The sequence below is a fragment of the Oncorhynchus clarkii genome, chromosome 7, assembly GCF_045791955.1.
Source record: "Oncorhynchus clarkii lewisi isolate Uvic-CL-2024 chromosome 7, UVic_Ocla_1.0, whole genome shotgun sequence".
Classification (NCBI taxonomy): domain Eukaryota; kingdom Metazoa; phylum Chordata; class Actinopteri; order Salmoniformes; family Salmonidae; genus Oncorhynchus; species Oncorhynchus clarkii.
The window spans coordinates 46,672,197-46,697,275 of NC_092153.1; the positions used below are offsets into that span (position 1 = coordinate 46,672,197).

At 40.9% G+C, this 25,079-nt stretch overlaps 1 protein-coding gene and 1 long non-coding RNA gene across 5 annotated transcripts in view; one reads left to right on the forward strand and one right to left on the reverse strand.

Moving 5' to 3' along the window:
* The window catches only part of LOC139413391 (6-phosphofructo-2-kinase/fructose-2,6-bisphosphatase 4-like), a 28,829-nt gene extending 5,175 nt beyond the window's left edge, over positions 1-23,654 (forward strand). Inside the window, exons 1-14 of one of the 4 annotated variants that reach the window (XM_071160717.1) lie at positions 4,319-4,687; positions 7,140-7,256; positions 7,404-7,500; positions 7,708-7,771; positions 7,972-8,046; positions 14,923-14,979; positions 15,064-15,185; positions 16,618-16,825; positions 17,435-17,581; positions 17,700-17,804; positions 19,658-19,787; positions 19,899-19,961; positions 20,098-20,162; positions 22,009-23,654. In XM_071160717.1, coding sequence (XP_071016818.1) covers positions 4,402-4,687; positions 7,140-7,256; positions 7,404-7,500; positions 7,708-7,771; positions 7,972-8,046; positions 14,923-14,979; positions 15,064-15,185; positions 16,618-16,825; positions 17,435-17,581; positions 17,700-17,804; positions 19,658-19,787; positions 19,899-19,961; positions 20,098-20,162; positions 22,009-22,068 — 1,596 coding nt within the window. In that variant the 5' untranslated portion in view covers positions 4,319-4,401 and the 3' untranslated portion in view covers positions 22,069-23,654. Of the gene's footprint in view, positions 1-4,318; positions 4,688-7,139; positions 7,257-7,403; positions 7,501-7,707; positions 7,772-7,971; positions 8,047-14,922; positions 14,980-15,063; positions 15,186-16,617; positions 16,826-17,434; positions 17,582-17,699; positions 17,805-19,657; positions 19,788-19,898; positions 19,962-20,097; positions 20,163-20,727 lie in introns of those variants that run through there. The other 3 variants (XM_071160718.1, XM_071160719.1, XM_071160720.1) reach the window with 3 other exon arrangements.
* Positions 776-4,620, reverse strand: LOC139413392 (uncharacterized). The gene is made up of 3 exons (XR_011634794.1): positions 4,417-4,620; positions 1,050-1,123; positions 776-926 (listed from the first exon to the last, which is right to left on the reverse strand). It is a non-coding gene; the product is annotated as an uncharacterized lncRNA (long non-coding RNA).
* Positions 23,655-25,079: the final 1,425 nt, after the last annotated feature.

Here is a 25,079-nt window from a genome sequence, read left to right on the forward strand (position 1 = left end):
TCCACTGACTGCCCTTCTATATTTCACACCCTTTAGTTTGTTAATTTTCATCTCGTGTTTTTACATTTATTTTTCAGAATTTAAAACTTTAATAGCTCATTGGTCATGTGACCTGCTGGACTCAAACAAACTTCAGAATGTTCACAGACTAGCCTTATATATTGCACACTCTTGTTTGCGTACTGTAAAATCACGCAGTGTAACGTTTAATTTTTCATAGTTTTACATTTCAATAGCTCCTTAGTCATGTCAATTACACACCTAAGAAGCATGCAGTGGATATACACCCATATTGCATAACTTCTAGTCATGTATCTTCTATATTGTTGTACATTAATATTACCTTGACAATTTAGGGGGTTCAGTCCAGTGTTAACCCTTTTCTTTAATATTTATCTATAATAATTGGTAGTTCTAAGTTCATATATTTTCCCTATTTTTTTTTTTTTACACTATTTAACAGTGGTACACAATAGGAGAAGGGAGATATTATCTGTCTCTCATCGTTAATATCAACCATAAAGGGCAAAGTACGAGAGTCATGTTTTATTCATTTCTCCAAAGCCGGGATGGAGAGTAAGGTGGGTTTGCTGGTCAATACAAATACTGAACATGCAACCGCAGTAATGGTGGCCAGAAATCAATGAAGAAAAATGGGATATTGACAAATTAAACAGAAGTTGGAAAAGATTAAAAGTCTAAAATATGTCAGACACTTTACTTCAAATAAGTACAAAACATTTCAGTGTTCACTTTCTCTTTATCCCTGGTTGATGTACATTTCCGAGCCTCTTCAGTGTGGATGGGGTATAGCATACATTTTTAACAACAAAGACATCACTTCCAGTTTGTGTTCTTCACTCTGAACTCGTCTTCATTCCTAGACACAGCACATGGAACCACCGTTGTCATGCATAACATTCAATCTAAAACAAAACGTAACGCGTTATAAATAATATCAATGCAGTATGACAAATTGGCCATCCTTTGTTAAATCATAAATTGTCACTTGTCAAAATATTATAAACAGGTTAAATAAAGTTACTAACCCATGCAGTCTTTGGGCCACATCCAGGTTCTTTATCAGTGGCACACATGAAGCAGTTGTTGGCCTTGTTGAACTCTGAAATCATAGGCATGAACTGAACATATGGCTGTCCTACACAACTACATAGAAATAAAGCATTTACATTTACTTTGAATTAAATGTCATCACATACCAGACTTTTTTTTGTATATCCTCAACATTTCTTTTCGCAGTTGTTCCATGTGTTTTTGTGAGGGTTCTATCAATTTCAAAATCTATATCAACATTTCTCAAATGTTTGCTACGCCTGGTTCACCAACTACTTCTCTGACTGAGTTCAGTGAGTCAAATCAGAGGGTCTGTTGTCCGGACCACTGTCAGTCTCTGGGGGTGCCACAGGGTTCAATTCTTGGGCCGACTCTTCTCTGTATACATCAATGATGTCGCTCTTGCTGCTGGTGATTCTCTGATCCACCTCTATGCAGACGACAGCATTCTGTAAACCCAGTGTCCAAAGAAGGGCCAGAGGTAAACTAACCTCCAGACGAGCTTCGATGCCATACAACTCTCCTTCTGTGGCCTCCCAACTGCTCTTAAATGCAAGTAAAACTAAATGCACAACAGCTAACCATTCATTCAACCGATTTGCTGCCCGGAAGTCCAGCATCACTACTCTGGAAGGTTCTGACTTAGAATATGTGGACAACTACAAATACCTAGGTGTCTGGTTAGACTGTAAACTCTCCTTCCAGACTCACATTAAACATCTACAATCCAAAATTAAATCTAGAATCGGCTTCCTATTTCGCAACAAAGCATCCTTCACTCATGCTGCCAAACATACCCTCGTAAAACGGACCATCCTACCAATCCTCAACTTTGGCGATATCATTTACAAAATTGCCTCCAACACTACTCAGACTGCATCCAATTTGTTATCACAGTGCCATCTGTTTTGTCACCAAAGCCCCATATACTACCCATCACTGCGACCTGTACGCTCTCGTTGGCTGGCCCTTGCTTCATACTCGTCGCCAAACCCACTGGCTCCAGGTCATCTACAAGCCTCTGCTAGGTAAAGCCCCGCCAGATATATCTCACTGGTCACCCCCAAAGCCAATTCTTCCTTTGGCTGCCTTCCCTTCCAGTTCTCTGCTGCCAATGACTGGAACGAACTGCAAAAATCACTGAAGCTGGAGACTCATATCTCCCTCACTAGCTTTAAGCACCAGCTGTCAGAGCATCTCACCGATCACTGCACCTGTACATAGCCCATCTGTAAATAGCCCATACTATATTTATTTATTTATTTATTTATCTTGCTCCTTTCTACCCCAATATCTCTACTTGCACATTCATCTTCTGCACATCTACCGTTCCAGTGTTTAATTGCTATCTTGTAATTACTTCGCCACCATGGCCTATTTATTGCTTTACCTCCCTTATCTTACCTCATTTGCACATACTGTATATAGACTTTTTCTACAGTATTATTGACTTTTTTTTTTTTTTCCATGTGTAACTCTGTATGTGTCGAACTGCTTTGATTTATTTTGGCCAGGTTGCAAATGAGAACTTGTTCTCAACTAGCCTACCTGGTTAAATAAAGGTTAAATGTAAAAAAAAATTGGGGAGGGGATATTGGGGAAGTTCTGTACAACTTCCTTGGCCATCTACACCAAAAAAATTAATGTTTTTGACCAAATTGTCACAACAGCTAACCATTCATTATTGAAAATCTAACTATCAAACCTGCATTACAAAGACCCCGCAGCTGAAGGTGTCCTGCTGCATGGTGTGAGTTATTACCCCTCCTTTCCACTTTGTCCACCTAGTTGTCTTCCATAGCAGGATCATCTCATTTTGAAGTATTCTCTTTTTAATTTTTTTTTATATAAACCTAATGGAAATCTGATTTAGTTATAGACAAATGAAAACGTAGGCCAAAACTGAATGCTGATTTCCTTATCACTAATCTAGTATAGGTAATTTCCTTTTATGCCCTATTCTACACACAGCCTAAATTATAGGCACTGAACCATTTACAGGAGAAAAATAGCATATAGGATCCAACCCTATCACAGAGTGAATAAATGTAGAGCGTTTTGTTATATAAAATATTTGTTCCCATAAATACAAAGGAGGATGTCTTTCCTCATACTTCTGGCACTTTAGTCAGACTGTGTAAGAACTTTATGATGGGGCCGGCAACGGAGTTCCAATTAACTAAGCACCACGGAGACCAATCAGGAGAGAATGCATACAGGTTAAGGGTGCCAATTGAAAGTCAAGGGGTGTGTCTGTCTTTTGGATTACTCTCTCTTTACAGAGAACCCCTGTGGTTCAAGTCAAGAGCTACCCTTCCCCTTTCAGTCTGCTCTGTGCATGTCTGAAAGTGACAGAGCCAGCAGCCAAGAGTTTTTCACAGTATGTCATAAATTATTACACTTATGAATGTAAAATGCTAATATGTATTAGATCCAGTACAATGGAATAACCATAGTCCACTGACTACATAAGGGTAGTCAGTGGACATTCTGAACCTTGTTTGAAGACAGTAGGTCATATGACCAAAGAGCTATTTAAATGTAAATAATTTAAAATAGTGCGAGATGTAAATCGACAAAAAAAAGTGTGCAATGTGTGTCTATGCCATTGGGTTAGCTACAACCAGTGTTGAACGTTTTAGGAGTAATGATTGAAGAGCTATTGACATTTGAAAAATTAGATTTGTAAATATGTTGACGGTCCCTAACTGCTGTTGGTGGATGTAAGGAAAACTACAGGCGAATATCCAACCTGAAGCTGTTTTTACCCCAGTTCTCCGCGGGGACCACGACGTTGCACATTTTTGTTTTCGTGCTAAACTGGCACACCTGACTCAATTAGTCAAGGGGTTGATGACAATGATGGGTTATTCTAAACGGTATATGATGTTTTATGCGTCAACTCAACTGAATACTTGAGTAGTCCGAATAATAAAGGGATATTGGTGTGCATGTAAATGTGAAACGTCTGGTGGTCCCGGAGGAGAGGGTTGGGGTATTTAAGGTTGCGTTACGTTGTAGTCTGTTTACCGTAATAACTACATATCAGTTTATTTAAAAAAATAAACAAATAAAATAACAGGCCTACACGGATAGGTTGTTTTTACAGGCTCAATTAATTATTCATTGTCCGTGCTTGTAGCTTGATACAATAATACCATCGATGCATAGGGGAATAATGACGTCGAGTAGTGCGCCATTAATCCCAGTATAATCTTGGAAGTTGGAAAATGTAGTTGCATTTTGTAAATGGCAACTCTGATGCTTACTGCAACAGCGTTACTTCATTATTTCAGAGCAAATATATGCGCGTATTTTTGAGAGATTATGGTAGGCACATACCATAATGGTTCCTCAGTCCATTATGCCAACCACCAGCAGACCTCATCAAACAGCACTGATGCGAGACAGATCTCCTGTAACGCTCCAACAGAAGAAAGGCTCCGCGCCACAGTAGCAGAGGCCACCATGTCCTCCGTGGCAGTCGGAATGGAAGCAAGACCATCAAACGCTGCAACGCCGCGGGAACTAACTCAAAACCCGCTCAAGAAAATCTGGATGCCATTGCCTTGTAAAAATGGCCTTCCTGATAAACGCATTTGTCAAAGAATGGGTGCGTATAACGATTGCCGACGTGTTTAGACAGCAAGCCGGTTGACTCGCGCATTCTAATATTCGAGCAGTGTATATTGTGAAATAGCATTTTATTAATCGCTAGCTAAATCCTCTTATGTCATTGTGTCGTAATCAACTTCCGTGCTTTCTGAAAGACGTGGAGAAAATGTATTTATGGCGTGACCTTAAGTCTTGGCAATCGATTATTGATGATCGTTGATGCCTGCGTCTGATTACTGACTGGTCATGGCTAGAAGGTATTCTGTTTTTGTCAAATTAAGGTCATTTTACTTTTCGTAGCAGGGTAGGATAATTTACGCAGGAAGTTATGAGAATTAACGTAACAGGTTAGTTGAATTATGTTAAGGTCCATGACACTACTGACTCTGTTCTAACAGCCCCTTGAACCATAGAGTTATAAAATAACGTACTGGCTCCCCTCTCCAGGACAGAGCATCATTATTTGCTTCTCAATTTATCTGGAATACTGTGTCTGTCTTCTCCCGACTTGTAAAAGAAACAGATCCCACAACATCAACCCGAGGGGTTGAACATTCTGGTTATTTCAAGACAACTGGAAACTCTGGGGGGTGGCGGAACAAGGTCACATCATGACATAAGTGATCATCTGGTTGGAAAGCCAACTGTTCTAGAAAGATGCCCAAGTTTCCGAGTTGGATTTTTCGCAGTCGGAGCTCGTTTTTTCCCCAAGTTCGCAGTCGTTTTAACCGCACCAAAGTCGGACATTTCCAAGTTCCCAGTTGTTTTGAACGAGGCATTTAGTGGCAAACTAGGTCACTTGTCTGCTTGATCAGGCTGTAATACACAATTAAATACAGTCTGAAGCATTTGTGTGTAAATGTTCCTTACAACCCAGAATGTTGAATAAAAATACATTTGAATTTGCTCTACCGGTTTGTCCTTAATTAAGCTGCTCGAAATTTGAGACAAAATATCCACTGGTTTTGTTAGGCACTAGGGAAGTCAGTTTTTAAAAATTTGAATTGTAGTTTTATCTCGTGAATAGCTATGCTATTGAACCAAGCATGCCATGAAAATGATATATTCTGAATCGGGAGGACAGAGAACCATCCACTTGTTTTGTTTGAAGATGTGAAATCCTAAAGAGGTGTGGATTGTTCTCCATCCTCCCCTGATTCAGAATATAGATGTTTTATTGTCATGGCATGATTGGTTCTATAGCTATTGACGAGAGAAACGAATATAAAACTTTACCTTGGTACTGAACCATATACTGTACCTAGCAGCTCTCTAAGAAGTTGGTAAGCAATACTTTCCTGTGGATATTGTCTCATTGTGAGCAGCTGAAGGACAAGCTGCACAGACAACCGGTAGAGTATGTTCAAATTTTATTTATTCAACATGGCTTGTAAGGAAAATTTACACAATTTTGCCAAATGTTTCAGGCTGTATATAGCCTACCAATTAATTGTTTTACGGCCTGATTTAATCAGACTAGTTCACTTGCAGGACACTAGCTATGTTTCCATTAACTTGTCAAGTGATTTTAGTCTATATAGAAAGGTCACATAGAACATAAATGTGACAATTGCCAGCTATGCTGCATTTCCATTACACTGTCAATAAAAACAGCAAGTAAAATACAACTTTCACTAAAACCTAGTGTTGAATAAAAATGAAGTGGTTGAAGTGTTTCCATTTAGGAAAATTGCTCATAATAAATTGGCGAGAGTCTGTATGCCCTCCTAGCTATCTGTTTCATGTCTCAGGTAGCCTACAAAAGCCTGCATTGATAGAATGCAATTTACTATTTGCCATATCCTAATAATTGTCATATGCCAACATATCACAACAATCTGTGCCATGGTGAGACTTTCTGTAGATATGAAATAATGGGAGGTGGTGAAACTTTTGCATCCAGCCAAACAGAAAAGCAAGGCGAAACAATTCAGGCATTCTTGAAAGTCAAGACAATCCTTGTCTTGCAAATAAAAAAAATTATAGTTGAAAAAAAATGTGGTATAGAGCTTTATAGTTCGGCTATATGATGACATCACGTTCCCGTGTACCTCATAATTTATTCGAAAAACAATTTCAGCAACATTTGTCGCAATAAAGATAAATCCACCTGTCAGTTGAATAAAAATGTGGATCTTTAGAAAATGTCTCCAATATCTGTCATTTCAGTTAAACGTGTCATTAAGATTTTATTTTGCGACATTGCTTTTGTAGAATAAAGCTTGTTCATTGGACACCTGCCTAGTGTCACAGTGGAATTGCCCAGGTAATTGCCCAAATGGTCCTAAAAGCATTTAGGAAAAAAGTAATCCAAGCCCTTCCCTTCCCTGCCACAGCCTGCACTGTTTGTTCATGCTTATGCTTCAGTGGCAGTCTCTGTCCAAGTAGAATAATTATAATAACCTGTAGAATCATTTTATTCTCCCCTGTCTCCTCTCTTCCATGTGCAGTATGTATGACCAACTGTCCCACCCTGATAGTGACGGTGGGCCTCCCGGCCAGAGGAAAGACCTACATCTCCAAGAAGCTCACCCGCTATCTCAACTGGATCGGCGTGCCAACCAAAGGTACCAACTTTCAGCCCTTATACCTGAAATTACATTTCCGTAATCCAATCCACTCACACACACACTGACATGTAAGAATGCCGCTGAACAGTCAATAGTATATAGAAAAGTAAAGCATGCAACTATCTCTTTCTTTCCCTCATTTAGAATTCAATGTTGGGCAGTACCGGCGTGAGTGTCTGAAGATCTACAAGTCCTTTGAGTTCTTCCGTCCAGACAATGAGGAGGGTCTGAAAATCAGACAGTAAGAAACATTTCCAGTGCTTTGCTCCTCCGCTGTGGAAACACTGATCAGATCCTCTTGTCCTTGAATGCCCCAAATTGCCTAACAATATCATATTATATTGTTATGTACCTGTTTTTAACCAGCGTCTGTGAGTTGTCTTTGCTAACCCATTAGTGGCTCTTGTCACTGCTGCCTCTGACTCAGTTTCCCCACTCTTCTTGGCAGGCAGTGTGCGTCAGCAGCACTGAATGATGTCAGACAGTACCTCGCTGATGGAGGCCAAGTTGCTGTGTGTACAATCCCTCTTTGAAGAAAAATATCACATTTGAAACTCCAATGTAGCCAGATTATGTGCACATTAACATTGGGATGGGATATCCCGTCATGAAGTACTTTGATATCGCACTGCATATTTGAATATGGATTACAGTGCAGGTTCTCAGTCTGAACTGCGAGTGATGGTGTGTGTGTGTTCTGTTATTTCTCCAGGTGTTTGATGCGACTAACACCACTAGAGAGAGGAGAGAGACCATAACTGCGTTTGCTGAGCAGAATGGCTTCAAGGTAATGTTGGTGTCGTTGGTGGTGATCATGCTTGTGGGTTGACAATGTCACAACAAAAATGTGGGCGTAAGGTAAAAAGTTGTTTTCATCCTGATCGGTCAGATGGTTAGCAACAATGACTAGAAGCTGCTGTGTGGTGAATCATAGATGGCTTGTTTCAGCTAGTTGTATTTTGTTCTTGATGCCATCTCTTGTTTTGACTCTTGTCACGCCTATGCTAACATGGCTAGGATAATCAACAACTGTAACAATGCATTTGAAAGGGAACAAATGCTTATTCTGCAAATGTATACATATTTCTAAAAGACATTTGCAGATGAAATGTAGGGTTTTGGAAAGTATTCACACCTTGACTTTTTTCAAATGTTGTGCCTGAATCTTTTTTTTTTAATTGGATTTCAACATGAGGCCAATGGTGACTTTAATATAGTTGGAGTTTAATGGCTGTGATGGGTGAAAATTCAGGCTGGATCAACAACATTGTAGTTAGTCCACAATACTAACATAAATAAAACAGTGAAAAGAAGGAAGCCTGTACAGAATAAAAAATATTCCAAAACATGCATCCTGTTTGCAAATCAAATTGTATTGGTCACATACGTGTTTAGCAGATGCTATTGCAGGTGTAGTGAAATGCTGGGCTTCTAGCGCCGACAGTGCACTAATATCTAACAATTTCACACACATACACACAAACCTAAGGAATGGAATTAAGAATATATACATATATGGATGAGCGATGTCAGAGCAGCATGGACTAAGATACAGTAGAATAGTATAGAGTACAGTGTATTAGATGAGTAATGCAAGATATGTAAACATTAGTAAAGTGACTAGTGTTCCATTTCTTAATGTAGCCAGTGATTTCTAGTCTGTCTATAGGCAGAAGCCTCAAATGTGCTAGTGATGGCTGTTTAACAGTCTGATGGCCTTTAGATAGAAGCTGTTTTTCAATCTCTTGATCCCAGATTTGATGCATCTGTACTGACCTCGCCTTCTGGATGATAGCGGGGTGAACAGGCAGTGGCTCAGGTGGTTGAGGTCCTTGATGATCTTTTTGGCCTTTCTGTGACATCGGGTACTGTAGGTGTCCTGGAGAGTGGGTAGTTTGCCCCCAGTAATGCGTTGGGCAGATCGCACCACCCTCTGGAGAGCCTTGCGGTTGCGGGCGGTGCAGTTGCTGTACCAGGCGGTGATACAGCCCGACAGGATGCTCTCAATTTGTGCATCTGTAAAAGCCAAATTTATTCAGCCTCCTGAGGTTGAAGAGGCTCTGTTGCGCCTTCACCACACTGTCTGTGGGTGGTCCAGTTCAGTTTGTGATGTGTACTCTAAGGAACTTGAAGCTTTCCACCAACAAGTCACAAAACTAATACTGCAAAAAAATGTGGCAAAAACTGAATATTTTGACCTGAATACAAATGTTTGAGGCAAATACAACACATTACTGAGTACCACTCTCCATATTTTCAAGCATAGTGGTGGCTGCATCATGTTATGGGTATGCTTGTAATTAAGGACTGGGGAGTTTTTCAAGATAAAAAAAGAAACGGAACAGAGCTAAGCACAGGAAAAATGCTGAAAAACCTGGTTGTCTTCTTTCCACCAGACACTGGGAGATGAATCCCCCTTTTCAGCAGGACAATAACCTAAAGCACAAGGCCAAATCTACAGTGGATGTGCTTACCAAGAAGACAGTGACTGTTCCTGAGTGTCTGAGTTAAAGTTTTGACTTACATCTGCTTGAAAATATATGGCAAGCCTTAAAGCTTGTAGAATTTTTTTTTTAAGAATAATGGGAAAATGTTGTACAATCCAGGTGTGGAAAGCTCTTAGACTTACCCCAAAAGACTCACAGCTGTAATTGCTGCCAAAGATGATTCTAACATGTATTGACTCAGTGGGTTGAATACTTACCTAATCAAGATTTCATTAACATTTTTTAATGTTAAAAATACAATATTTTTGGTTATTGAAAATGTATTTCAGTGGTTTAGATGGTACAACGAATCTCTACACTCTGAGTGCCTAATTTCAGTTTGTGAAAAAACAAGCAAACTTAGAATTTTAGCAACCAGGAAATAGCAGAGCGATTGTGTATTGCACTTTTTTTTTATTTTTTAGATCCACTTTGTAACACAACAATCTGGAGAAAGTCAAGGTGTGTGAATACTTTCTGAAGGCACTCTAGCTCGTTTCAGGAAACTAGGCGTATGTCGCGCATCACGACTTCACAGGAGAGGCATTTGAACATAAACATTCATTTTTATCAAATGTGCTTTTTTGCAGAACGTGAACTTTCATGTGTCTTAAGCTTGTATGCTATCTGTAAATTCAAATAAAATTGTTACATTTACGAGCTTAGTTGGTTTAGCCACAAAAGACAGGAACCTTCCTGCTAGCCTTCATTGGGTGAGATAATGGATGGGCTGGACATGCAGAGCGATGAGTTCGGATTGGTCTGCCATGTAGTACGCTTCTGTCAATAACATGAGCTGCTTAGTATGTGTAGGTAATCCTTGGTAACGCAGATAAAACTTTATATACATTTTATATAAATATCACGAAGAACTGCGTAAGTGTTACTAATGCGCTCCAATTTCTGGAGGACCAAGTTTTGAAATCGGTGGAATGCCGGTGGAAGCATAGTATGATTGCTAAGGAGATGGAGGAAATTCAGGCGTTTGATTGCAATTAATGCGGAGGGAGTCAAAGAGAAGGCTGTTGTAATCTCCGGAGACAGGTGTTTTATACATCTTCAAAATAAGGGTAACCATGGTATAGAGGGGGAGAAGCGGGTAAGCGAGTCTGGCCAGCTACATTTTCAGATATTATAGGTTTCTAATTTTATGAAAGTCGTTTTCATTACCAATTTAAAGCGTACTGTTAGTTAGCTAGCTAACGTTAGCTGGCTGGCTCGCTAGCTAATGTTACGTGTATGAATAATCCTACATAATCATATCTCAGAGCTGTTTCCATTGCTAGTTATAGCCTAATGTTAGTTAGATGGCTAACATTGAACCTAGCTAGTTGGTTAGCTTTAGCTACCTGTAGATTCATGCAGGGTAATAACATTATGAGTTGTGATTCTGGTTCATTATTTAGCTAGCTACGTGTCTAAACATGACTCCACTATGCAATTAACCATTTCACTGTGCCGTTTAGACATTGTGTCCTGTGCATGTGTCAGAAACTTAGATTTGATTTTAATATAGTGTGTTTACTAGACTGTAATGTGAAGAACCACATGACCTGCACCAAAGTCAAATTAGGATATAACGTTAGGCCAATGAGACAGCATTTTAGAGCTTGGACACTATGGTAGAATGCCCTGCTTTAATTTTGTCACTCACAACTGTAAGCTATTTTCTGCAATTAGCTCACCATTAACTTGTAAATAAGGATTTTGTTGTGATACAAATTAGCTAAAGTTAAGAACTTGAACTGGCTAGCTAACAAGCTAGAAACTAACAAAAACATTGGTTAGGAAGTTGCTTTTAGTTGCCTGGTTTGCTAGATTGACATGTGTTTTAAAATATACCAGTTATGCTAGCTTGGACCACCAGGCTGCTAATGTCATGCAGCCTGTCGTTTTTTGTGTTCATACTTTTTCATAACGACAATGTTCATGATGTCCCTGCGACAACTGTCTACAGACATGTCGATAGACGTAGCATTAACCAGCCTTAAGTCTTAATCTTTGGTTGTTTAGTACACTACCGTGCTCTGTTTGGCACATGGCCTCTCATGTGAATCCTTAAAGAGATGTGTGGGGGGTTAAGAGGGTGTGAACAATGCTGAATGGGTGTAGACAAAGAAGAGCTCCCCAGTAGGTGTACCAAAAAGTTCAAGGGCACTTTTCTCAAAAATGGGGTTAAGTTTATCAACTTTCAAAGCATAATTACTTTCCCTTTGTTCCTCAACTATAGTGTATGATATATTTGTATATCTCTGAGTCTCTACTTTTATATATTTATTAAATGTTTCTACATAAGATCGAACCGGTCAGTCACTGTTGTCAATAGTGTGAACCAACCCTGTTTTTGTTTTTAGACTTGTGGTTGCGTATGCATAGGTTTTGTTGAACACCCCACCCGTCAACGTCAAATAACATTTTATTTGTCACATGCTTTGTAAACCGGTGTAGATTAACATGGAAATGCTTACTTACAGGCCCTTCCCGACAATGCAGACAGAAAAGAGGAATAACTACACAATGAGTAAAGATAACTTGGCTATATACACATGGTACCAGTACTGAGTCGATGTGAAGGGGCACGAGGTAGATATGTACATATAGGTAGGGATAAAGTGACTAGGCAAGAGGGTAGATAAATGGTAGCAGCAGCTTATGTGATGGTGTCAAGAGTTTGCTATTGGTTAACTACTTACCTCACTATTTAGCAGTGTTATGGCGTCGAGGTAAAAGCTGTTCAGGGTCCTGTTGGTTCCAGATGTACTGTTTGCCGTGCAGTAGCAGAGAGAGCAGTCTGACTTGGAGGGCTGGAGTTTAGGCAATTTTTAGGGCCGCCTTCTGACACCACCTGGTATAGAAGGCCTGGATGGCAGGGAGCTCAGCCCCAGTAATGTACTAGGCCATATGCACTACCCTCTGTATCGCTTTGTGGTTGGGTGACGATCAGTTGCCATACCAAGCAGTGATGCAGACAGTCAAGATGCTCTCAATGGTGCAGCTGTAGCATATTTTTGAGGATCTGAGGGCCCATGCCAAATCTTTTCAACCTGCTGAGAGGGAAGAGGCATTGTTGTGCCTTCTTCATGACTGAGTGGACCATGACAATTCCATAGTGATGTGGACACCAAGGATCTTGACACTCGACCCACCCCACTACAGCCCCGCCGATTTGGGGCGTACTCGGCCCTCAGTTGCCTGTAGTCCCTGATCAGCTCCTTTGTCTTGCTGACATTGAGGGAGCGGTTGTTGTCCTGGAACAACACTGCCAGGTCACTGACCTTCTCCCTATAGGCTGTTTCATCGTCTGTGATCAGGCAAACCATCGTTGTGTTGTCAACCAACTTAGTGTTGGAGTCTTGCGCGGCTATATACACATGCAGTCGTGGGTGAATGGGGAATACAGGAGCACGCACACCTGAATGGCCTCCGTGTTGAGGGTCAGCGTGGTGGATGTGGTGTTGCCTACCCTCACCACCTGGGGGTGGCCCGTCAGGAAATCCATGATCCAGTTGCAGAGGGAGGTGTTCAGTCCCAGGATCCTAAGCTTAGTGATGAGCTTGAAGGGCACTATGGTGTTGAATGCTGAGCTGTAGTCAATGAACAGCATTAAGGATTTCACATGTAGGTGTTCTTCTTGTCCAGGTGGGAGAGGGCAGTGTGGAGTGCAATAGAGTGTGTCATCTGTGGATCTATTGGGGCGGTATGCAAATTGGAGTGGGTCCAGGGTGTCTGGGATGTTGCTGTGAGCCATGACCAGCCTTTCAAAGCATTTCATTGCTACAGATGTGAGTGCTACGGGGCGATAGTCACTTAGACAGGTTACCTTAGTGTTGTTGGGCACAGGGACTATGGTGGTCTGCTTGAAACATGTAGGTATTACAGACTGGGTCAGGGAGAGGTTGAAAATGTCAGTGAAAACACTTGCCAGCTAGTCAGTGCATGCGCTGAGTAAGCGTCCTGGTAATATGTCTGGCCCCAGAGCCTTGTGTATGTTAACCTGTTTAAAGCGTTAACTCTCATAAGCTATGGAGAGCAAGATCACTGTCTGAAACAGCTGGTGCTCTCATGCATGGTTCAGTGTTGCTTGCCTCGATGTGAGAATAGAAGGAATGTAGCTCGTCTGGTAGGCTTGCACACTTGGCAGCTTGCGGCTGGGTTTTTACGAGCCTCCAAGCCAGCGTAGTAGGATTTGTTCATAGTTCTGTATTGACACCGCGCATGCTTTGCGTACACGTCCTGGTAATCCGTCTGGCCCAGCAACTTGAATGTTGACCTGTTTTAAATGTTTTGTTCACATCGGCTACCGAGAGGGTTATCACACAGTTATCCAGAACAGCTGATGCTCTCGTAAATGCTTCAGTATTGCTTGCCTTGAAGCGAGCATAAAATGCATTTAGCTCATCTGGTAGGCTTGCGTCACTGGGCAGCTTGTGTCTGGGTTTCACTTTGTAGTCCATAATAGTTTAAGCCCTGCCACATCTGACGAGCGTCAGAGCCGGTGTAGTAGGATTCAATCTTATTCTTGTATTGACGCTTTGCCTGTTTGATGGTTCGTCTTAGGGCATAGGATGATTTCTTATAAGCTTCTGGGTTAGTCTTTCGCTCCTTGAATGTAGCAGCTCTAGCCTTTAGATCAATGCAGATGTTGCCTGTAATCCGTTGCTTCTGGTTGGAATATGTACGTACAGTCACTGCATCGACGACGTCGTCCCCACACTTATTGATGAAGCTGATGACTGAAGTGGTGTACTCCTCAATGCCATTGGATGAATCCCGGAACATATTCCAGTCTGTGCTATCAAAATAGTCCTGTAGTGTAGCGTCCGTCATCTGACCACTTCCGTATTGAGCGAGTCACTGGTCCTTCCTGCTTTAGTTTTTGCTTGTAAGCCGGAATCAGCAGGATATAATTATGGTCAGATTTGCCAAATGGAGGGAGAGCTTTGAATGCATGGAGTAAAGGTGATTTAGAGTTTCCCTGCATCAAATCACTGGCCACTAGGTGCACTGCCTCTAGATGTGCACTTTCTTTATTTGGCCTTGTACAGCTTGTTGGGTGTGGTCTTACTGCCAGCATTGGTTTGTGGCAGCAAATAGACAGACGCAAAAAATATAGATGACAACTGAGAACTTGATGTCTTGTCTATCCTGGGGGTTTACGATCTTCCCTTTTCTCCTAGGTGTTCTTTGTAGAGTCTGTTTGTGAAGACCCTGAAGTCATTGCAGAGAACATTGTGGTGAGTGCTCTTCCACAGTTCCTGTAGGTAACTCTTTGGAGAGAGCCAATGAGTCTTATATCTCGCCTCTCTTTCTCTGCTCAGCAAGTGAAGCTGGGCAGCCCTGACTACACCAACTGCAACACAGAGGAGGCTATGGAGGACTTCAAGAAGAGGATCAAGTGTTATGAGAACTCCTATGAGACCCTGGACGAGGTTCTGGACAGGTGAGCAACTTATCTCACTGAGGAACAAAGAGTTCTCTCCTATTTATTTAGCAAGTGGTTGTTTTTACAAGTGAACAAAAGGAGTGCAGTTGTTAAATCCCATCAAAATTTATCTGGTTTATTACAAGAATTCTGCGAGAACACCACCAGAGCAGAAGCAAAGCAAATGTCTAATGTATATTAGTCACACAGCACTGAATGGTGTGTGTAAACACCAACCCAAGAGGCTTGTAGGAAGTCAGAACATAAGCTGTGACAGAATCACAGTGTCATAGATACATTATGACTGTGTCCTCAAATTCAGTCTTCAAGACTGGCAGACATTTTATGCTGGCAGTTAAACGGGTCAAAAGTAAGAACATCAGTACTTCATTACAACATTGAACAAACTATATTGAACAAAAATATAAATATGTGACTGAGTTACAGTTCATAGAAGGAAATCAGTCAATTGAAATAAAGAAATTGGGCCCTAATCTATGAATTCCTCATGACAGGGCAGGGGAGTCAGGCCCAACTAATCATCATTTGTTTTTCCCCCACAAAAGGGCTTTATTGCAGACAAATACTTTTCAGAAGACCCCCCACCCCCCTTGTCCCTGTCCCTGGCACACAAGGCCAACCTCATGCTCTTTAATGAGCTTCTTGATAAGCCACACCGGTCAGATGGATGGATTATCTTTCTAAGGAAGAAATGCTAATGGATTTAAAACAAATTTGTGCACAAAATTTGAGAATTTTTGTGCATATGAAACATTACTGGGATATTTATTTCAGCTCATGAAAAATGTGACCAACACTTTACATGTTGCATTATATATTTTTATTCAGTATACTTAAAGATCGCTCTGTCATTTCCTGGTTGGTACAATTATAACAGGTTGCCTAATTTCAGTTTGTGACAAATAAGCAAGCAAAGTGTAGAGTCATTGTAGCATCTAAACTGCTGTGAACTATATTTGCTATAACCAAATATATTTTATTTTCAGCTGTTTGAAGCTGGTGTCCAAAACAGAAAGTTGGACTCAAAAAAGAAACTTAAGAACTGGAAGCATAGAAATGGCACACATGGAATCGATCTACTGCTTCTTAGACTTTCTCTTAATCTGAATGACAGATCTATAACTCATATTTCTATGTGAATTTGGTCATGTCGCCCAAGAAGTTACATATTGCAGCTTTAAGTAAATATGTTACTTAAACATACATGGTTAACTCCTGTTTCCCTTCCCACATACAATCATGTTTATTACATATCAGTCCATATCCACAGTAAATCAAATAGTAATTAATGTCCCATTTACAACAGTGTTGCTTGTCCTTTTAAACCCGGAATACTTTTAAAGCTGGTTTCAATGCATGTTGTATCTACGAGGTTTCTCTCTTTTATAAAGTAAAGGATTCCTAAAGCTCTCTGACATGTATCTCCCAGGCATCTGTCCTACATTAAGATCATGGATGTGGGCCGGAGGTACCTGGTGAACCAGGTCCAGGACCACATCCAGAGCAGGATTGTCTACTACCTCATGAACATCCACATCACGCCACGCTCCATCTACCTGTGTCGCCATGGAGAGAGTGACCTCAACGTCAAGGGCTGCATTGGAGGAGACTCTGGGCTCTCACCCAGGGGCAAGGAGGTACGGCTAACTATCCTCTACCTTACGAGTTCTACTTTTTCTTTCTTCAATATTGAATAGGTTTCCATATTTTGGAATAGTTTTTAAAATTTATTTTAAAAACATGTTTACCCCTTTTTCTCCCCAATTTTTGTGGTATCCAATTCTTAGTAGCTACTATCTTGTCTCATCGCTACAACTCCCGTACGAGCTCGGGAGAGACGAAGGTTGAAAGTCATGCATCCGCCGATACACAACCCAACCAAGCCGCACTGCTTCTTAACACAGCGCGCATCCAACCCGGAAGCCAGCCGCACCAATGTGTCGGAGGAAACACCGTGCACCTGGCAACCTTGGCTAGCTTGCACTGCGCCCGGCCCGCCACAGGAATCGATGGTGCGCGATGAGACAAGGATTTCCCTACCGGCCAAACCCTCCCTAACCCGGACCACGCTAGGCCAATTGTGCGTCGCGGCCGGTTACGACAGCCTGGGCGCAAACCCAGAGTCTCTGGTGGCACAGCTGGCGCTGCAGTACGGCGCCATTAACCACTGCGCGGGAGGCCCCTAGGTTTCCATATTTTGAGGATGTTTTCTTTTCTCTCTTTTGTGTTGTTTGTTCCCTGGGCAGTTTGCCAAGTATCTGCACCAGTTCATCCAGTCTCAGGAGATCAGTGATCTGAAGGTGTGGACCAGCCAGATGAAGAGGACCATCCAGACAGCTGAGGCTGTGTCTGTACCCTACGAGCAGTGGAAGGCTCTCAACGAGATAGACGCGGTGAGAACTTGACTCGCCTACTCGACTCAGCAATGCCACTTGTGTGTATGTCTGTGATCCTCAAACACACCCCATACAGGTTGTATATCTGAAGTGGTGTGTTCTGTGCTATCCTCAGGGTGTTTGTGAGGAGATGATGTATGAGGAGATCCAGCAGCACTACCCTCTGGAGTTTGCAATGAGGGACCAGGACAAATACCGCTACCGTTACCCCAAGGGAGAGGTGAGTGTGAGGAGAGCATTCTCTAATGCCTCATTTAATCACATCGGAAGTTTACATACACCTTAGCCAACTACATTTAAACTCGGTTTTCCTCAATTCCTCACATTTAATCCTAGTAAGAATTCCCAGTCTTAGGTCAGTTAGGATCCACTTTATTTTAAGAATGTGAAATGTCAGAATAATTGTAGAGAATTATTTATTTCAGCTTTTATTTCTTTCATCACATTCCCAGTGGGTCAGAAGTTCACATACACTCAATTTGGTAGCATTGCCTTTTAAATTGTTTAACTTGGGTCAAACGTTTTGGGTAGCCTTCCACAAGCTTCCCACAATAAGTTGGGTGAATTTTGGCCCATTCCTCCTGACAGAGCTAGTGTAACTGAGTCAGGTTTGTAGGCCTCCTTGCTCGCACACGCTTTTTCAGTTCTGCCCACAAATGTTCTATATGATTGAGGTCAGGGCTTTGAGATGGCCACTCTAATACCTTGACTTTGTTGTCCTTAAGCCATTTTGCCACAACTTTGGAAGTATGCTTGGGGTTATTGTCCATTTGGAAGACCCATTTGTGACCAAGCTTTAACTTCCTGACTGATGTCATCTCTAGGAGACTGCGTCTCCTTCCTGAGCAGTATGACGGCTGCGTGGTCCCATGGTATTTATACTTGCGTACTATTGTTTGTATAGATGAACATGGTACCTTCAGGCGTTTGGAAATTGCTTACAAAGGATGAACCAGACTTGGTTCAGGTCTACAATAAAAAAAATTAAAAAAATAAAGTCTTTGATTTCTTTAGATTTTTCCATGATGTCAAGCAAAGAGGCACTGAGTTTGAAGGTAGGCCTTGAAATACATCCACAGTACACCACCAAATGACTCAAATGATGTCAGTTAGCCTATCAGAAGCTTCTAAAGCCATGACATCATTTTCTGGAATTTTCCAAGCTGTTTAAAGGCACAGTCAACTTAGTGTATGTAAACTTCTAACCCACTGGAATTGTGATACTATGAATTATAAGTGAAATAATCTGTCTGTAAACAATTGTTGGGAAAATGACTTGTCATGTACAAAGATGTTCTAACCGACTTGCCAAAACCATAGTTTGTTAACAAGAATCTTGTGGAGTGGTTGAAAAACAAGCTTTGACTCCAACCTAAGTGTTTGTAAACTTCCGACTTCAACTGTATTTATTATGAAAGGGCTCTACCAACCTGGATACTTTTATGTGTGTGAGAACTTGCTTCTGCTCCACTGTAGTTCTTCACAATGAGAATTTGCATCTAAATAGATGAGAAACTAAGTGAATGTTTTGCTCATGCGGTCCAAATGTAGTTTAATTTGGCACTGTGACATTAAACCACATCCAGGTGGCTAATGGCCATGTACACCTTGCTAATGAGCCATAGTAAATAAAGCCCCCTTCCTCCCCTGTCTGTCTGTGCTTCAGGCTCTGGGTACAGGCTGTTTTTCAGTTGGCATGAACAATCAGTGGTGTGTTCTGACTTAGTCCATCCCATTGCTGCCACTTAGAGAGATGGAGGTGGTGATCAGCGAGGCTGTCTCTCCCACTCAGTAGTGGGGGAGAGCATTGTTGTCTAAGACCCTTTACTACAGTACTAATGGCTTATCGTTATGTGGGCCTACATTAGAATTAAGTGTTCTACCTTGTTTTTCCCACTGTAGACCCATTACTGAAGATAATGTCTCCTGTTGCAGTTTGTCTGTGCTCTGTTTTTAATTTATTTTTACCTTGAAGTTTTTGTGTGTGAGACCCTATTGTGACCCTGCCCTTTTGGGTGAGTTAGTATCTTGTTTTGTCTATCGGTGTATCTGACAGTTACCCTGTCCCCTCAGTCCTATGAGGACCTGGTGCAGAGGTTAGAGCCAGTCATCATGGAGTTGGAGAGGCAGGAGCATGTCCTGGTCATCTGTCATCAGGCTGTCATGCGCTGCCTGCTGGCCTACTTCCTTGATAAGACAGCAGGTCAGTCTGGTTGTCTTTCCTGGATAACAGTGATGGACGGAAGGTGTTTCTTTTCGCACTTTGTAGATCTCTTTTATAGTAGATTTCTTAGTCGTGTGTGTTGTTTCTCAGAGGAGCTGCCCTACCTGAAGTGCCCACTGCACACCGTGCTGAAGCTCACACCAGTTGCTTATGGTAAGACTGGCCTTCCACTGCTACCCAGTCCTGTCTGCATCTGTGTTAATATCAATTGCAAAATAGCATAAATATTTTAGTATTGGATTTAGTGGTTTATAATGCAAAAATGCACCTCTCTGGGCTCTGTCTTCAGGCTGTAAGGTAGAGTCCATCTACCTAAATGTGGATGCAGTGAACACTCACAGAGAACGCCCAGAGGTTGGTATATCTACATACATGCATACATACATACATACATTAATTAATTTGATGGATAAGTTGGAATATGTGCTATGCTTGACGGATAACTCTCAACTCAGTAACCTGTTGTTGAGGAGCATTTGAATGCAACTGTAGTGCTTTTCAACAGTCCCGGTTGCCATGGCTTCACAATCAGAAGAGCGTTTAATAGTAGGGGTTAGAGTGAATTCTTTATTGTAGATGTGTGTGTAAAGATGGTGATAGTGACTCATGTAGTGACCTTTGTCCATCGCCTTTTCACACCCTCTACCTGAATATACCTGTAAGAGGATTGTGGGATAGAACGCTATGATTCATGATATGTCATCAGGTGAAATCTGTCATTAGGAATCATGCTCATGCCATTTCTTTATTGTATACGTAGAGAAGAATTTGGGGAGTGTAACTATGAGAATCAACTTGGGTAATTAAATAATGTACTGTGCATCTTTATTACATCCTGTCTTTCCCTCCCATCCTCCCATTCTATCCATTTTGTTCCCCTGATGTTTGACCGCAACCTTTTTGTTTCATTGCTGAACAGAACGTAGAGGTGTCACGGATGGCAGAGGAGGCTTTGCTAACAGTACCAGCTCACCAGTGAGATAGTGTCCCTCACTCGCTCTATCCCTCACACTCCCTTCTTTCCACTCCTCCCGCTGGCCCTGCCTCCTTATTTGCTCCTTCAATCAGGCAGTTAGATCTCAATTACTCCTTTTCCCCCAAAGCACTCTGATTGTTCTACTCAGATTGAGTCAAAGTATCCAATTAAAGTAATGATAATTAACTGGAATCCAGTTCATTTGAATATCCTTACTATAAGTAAGGGTCTGGTGTCCTTTTTTTTAATCTGTTTATTGAAATTATATTTTTCTCTCAATTGACATGGTTTTGCAAATCAATGTTGTATTTCCAAACCAGAGCACATTTTCATTTAAAATGTTTATTTTAATTTTAGGATAATCTTTTTAATTTAGTCTCATGGAAAGGATCCTAATAAAATGCCTGTTCAGGAAGCTCAGTATTTGGAATATTTGTCAGTCATGTGTGGCTGTTGCTGTGAATCGATGTCTTAATTAGTTTAAAAGTTGAATGTGTGTCTGTCAATGTTCATTGCGTTGCACAAATGTCTACTTGATTTGAGGTAGTGCTTTGCACCTGGACTCTGAGTCTTAAACTCTTTTAGTACTAATTTAATAATTTTTTAAAATTCAGTTTAGTATATATTTTTTATTTGATCACGTAAGATTAAATGTTTGTTTATAATCATGTATGAAGAAGGCCCAGAGAAACATATATATTTTTTAATAAAAATGTGAAGGTCTGCTCCATATGGAATATGACAGGGAGTAATTTCCACATCACTGTTTACCGACTGCTAATAAAATCTACTTGACCAGTCCTGCTGTATTTTATGTATCGATGCATCAAATCGTGTTTTTGTTCTACAAATGTATTGATAAACCACTGTGCTACGCAAATAAATAGCATTTGTTCTTCAACCTTATTTGTATGCAAAGGCTGGATTGGAAATAATTTCCTCTGAATGAACGCCTATTCCTCACTCTGTACAAACGCCTGTTGGTAGAACACTGCTTGTCCGTCTGCCTGGGACGTTAACCATTGCCATAGCAGTAACTCTTCATCCACAAAGCATACTGCAGAACATGCCCTCCCCACCTCCACTAATTTACTTTTCCTAGATTAGGGATGGGCAATTGGCAGCCCCCCTTCTGTAGGTTAATTGGTAACCCCAGCACATCTCCCTTGTTTTGAAATACCATTGACAGATTTGGTTAGTCAGCCTTGTATGTTCCTCTTTCAGAACGTCAACATTCATCGCACCACAGAAGATGCCTTGCAGACAGTCCCAGCTCACCTCTGAAATCAAAGCCAATCGGGTTGAAGTTGGGCCTCTTCTGTCTCCCAGATTTCACTACATGTGTCATTACTTGTGGGACAGTCTGGACGTGATCTGTTCAACAACCCACTCAGCTGATATGTTTTTTTTGTGGGGTGATGTTTTCCACTTCTTCTGCCTCTCTGAGCACAACCTCATCTGCTTTTGGTGTCTGTGTTCAGAGCAATGTGACCTGGAGGATCCAGAGCCTTTTGGCGTTCTCATTGGCCTGTACTCCTGTCTTTCATAAGTATAATTCTCAGTCTACAGCACATTCAGTCCAATTGTTAGAGGTCCGAATAGAAATGTGAATACAATTAACCATTCTGCTTGCATTGTAGGGTTTGGGGGTATCCATTCACATAATTACTCTGACCTATTACTGCTCCAATCTCATGGTAGGAAGAGGCATAAGTCCTTGGTACTAGTTTGGTTTGTGTGTTAAGGCTTTACGTACAGCTGACAGACTTGTCTAGGAGAGAAATGGACTGAAATGTATTTTTTGTAAAGTATGAACCCCGCAGTATCTGTTTCCATTAACTTGTCCAGTCTTTTTTTTTTTTTTTTGACATTTGGGAAATAGATTAGACAATGGCCCGCTGCATAGTGTGTGTCCATTGACTATTCTAGTGTCAATTTTAAAAATAGCAGGATGTAATGTCACACCAACAAAACAAAAAACTAGTATTGAATAGAAATAGTGGTTGAAGTGTTTCTATTACCCATTTAGGCAAATTGTACAAGCATTAATTGGAGACAGCCTGTATGCTCTCCCACCTATCGGTTTCATGTCTCAGGTAGCCTGCAAAAGTCAGCATTGATAGAATGCAAGAATTTACCTATATTTGCCATATTCTAACAATTATCATGTGCCAACATATCGCCTTGGTCTGTGCTGTAAAAAAAAAAAAACATGATAGCAAAATGTGTAGAATAGCAAGAAATTTGCTTAACTGCCAAATTTTCTTTCAGCCTCATGGCATAATGTGAACAAAAGCATGAGATGAGCTATAAAACAGTATTTTTTTTCTGTGCCCCATGGCAAAAAGTGTATAATTGCAAAAGGGGGGGTTAGGGTTAGAAACTTGCACTCCTGTAGATCTGAAATAATTGGATGGTGAAACTTGCATCCAGCCAAACAGAAAATCAAGGCATAGAAATTCAGCCTTCATGAAAGTAAGGATGAGGATCCTGCAAATAAATATTTTTATAATTGAAAAATGGATTTAGTAGGCATTTAGAATTAAATGTGGAGTGTAACTTCATAGTTGTGTTGACATCAAGTGCCCTGCGTACTTTTACATTATTTGGCAATCATAATTTATTCCAAAAACACTTTCCACCATTTGTCGCAATCTAACAAGTTTGACAAAAGAAAAGTACACCCGTCTAACAGATTTATTTCTTTTTTGATCTTTCAAAAATGTCTCCATTATCTGCCGTTTCCATTATGTCACAAATATTTTTTATGCGACGTTGCTTTTGTCAAATAAGCCTGTCAATGGAAACCTGCTGTTACTCTTCAGAAAGTATTGAATGTGTGAATCACTTGTCTAATTTGAACCTCAAAAGTGTCACTGTGTTGTTTTTTCATGTCAATGTGTTATGTAATCTACAGGTAACTGTCAAATAAATGAGGGATACAAAGTATTTTGAAAGCAGGTGCTTCCACACAGGTGTGGTTCCTGAGTTAATTAAGCAATTAATATCCCATCATGCTTAGGGTTATCAAAGATGGTCTACTAATTATATTGACAAGACAGTTGATTGACTGCTTTAACAATGTTAATGCATGTCCTCGAAGATGGAAGGAAGTCTGGCGAGAGGCGAAATCAGTTGGGAGACCATTCTAGCCAGTGTGAGGGCAGATTGCTTGTGAACACCAGCCCATAGAGCTAGATAGAGGACTAATCTTTATCTTTGCCATTATAGCGTCTGTGAAAGCATGGGCAGCGCCTTCAATTTAAAGTATTCCATTTTCTTCTTCATTGGCTCATTGCTCCCAACTCATAGGAATCCCCACCCAGTTGACTACTTAATATGGTGGAAGCCCTCAATGGGAAATGTCCATGTTAACGCTGGTAATATCTACAAAACATTTATTAGATCAAATAAGCCATACATAACAAATTAGCAATTACATTTTTTTGTGGATCAAATTCAACACTCATTGAGCTCCATAAAGAAATATATATGTATTTTTCGTGGACAGATTTTGGGTGGAGTAAAACCTCTTGCTTCGGCTCTTCCTCTCTGGGGTCATGTTTAAAAATACTGGGCAGGCCATTATTTTGAATACCATGGCTATGCCCCCATCTACAGGGCACGAATGAAAATGATGTAAACAATATGCCATATTGTAAACAATATGCCGTGGTGGCCCAACGCCCTATTAAAACACTTTATGTTGGTGTTTCCTTTATTTTGGCAGTTACCTGTATGTATCATATTATTATACTGAACAAAAATATAAATGCAACATGCAACAATTTCAAAGATTTTACTGAGTACAGTTCATATAAGGAAATCAGTCAATTGTAATAAATTCATTAGGCCCTAATCTATGGATTTCACAGAACTGGGCAGGGGCACAGCCCTGGGAGGGCATAGGCCCACCCACTTGGGAGCCAGGCCAACCCACTGGGGAGCCAGGCCCAGCCAATTCCCCACATAAGGGCTTTATTACAGAATAAATACTCCTCAGTTTCATCAGCTGTCCAGGTGGCCGGTCTCAGACATCCCGCAGGTGAAGAAGCCGGATGTGGAGGTCCTGGGCTGATGTGGTTAGGGTTGCAAAGGGTCGGAAACTTTCTGGTAAATTTCCCGAATTTTTCAGATTTTTTTCCATGGGACGTTAAGCCCAGGAATTTTGGGACTTTTGCTTAAATTCATCAAAAAAGTTAGCTTTTAACAGTGAACCTTTTTTATGGGATGCACATAAGGCAATTCTAGGTCTTGTGTCATATTTTGGTTAAACTACCTCCAATTCAATGGAA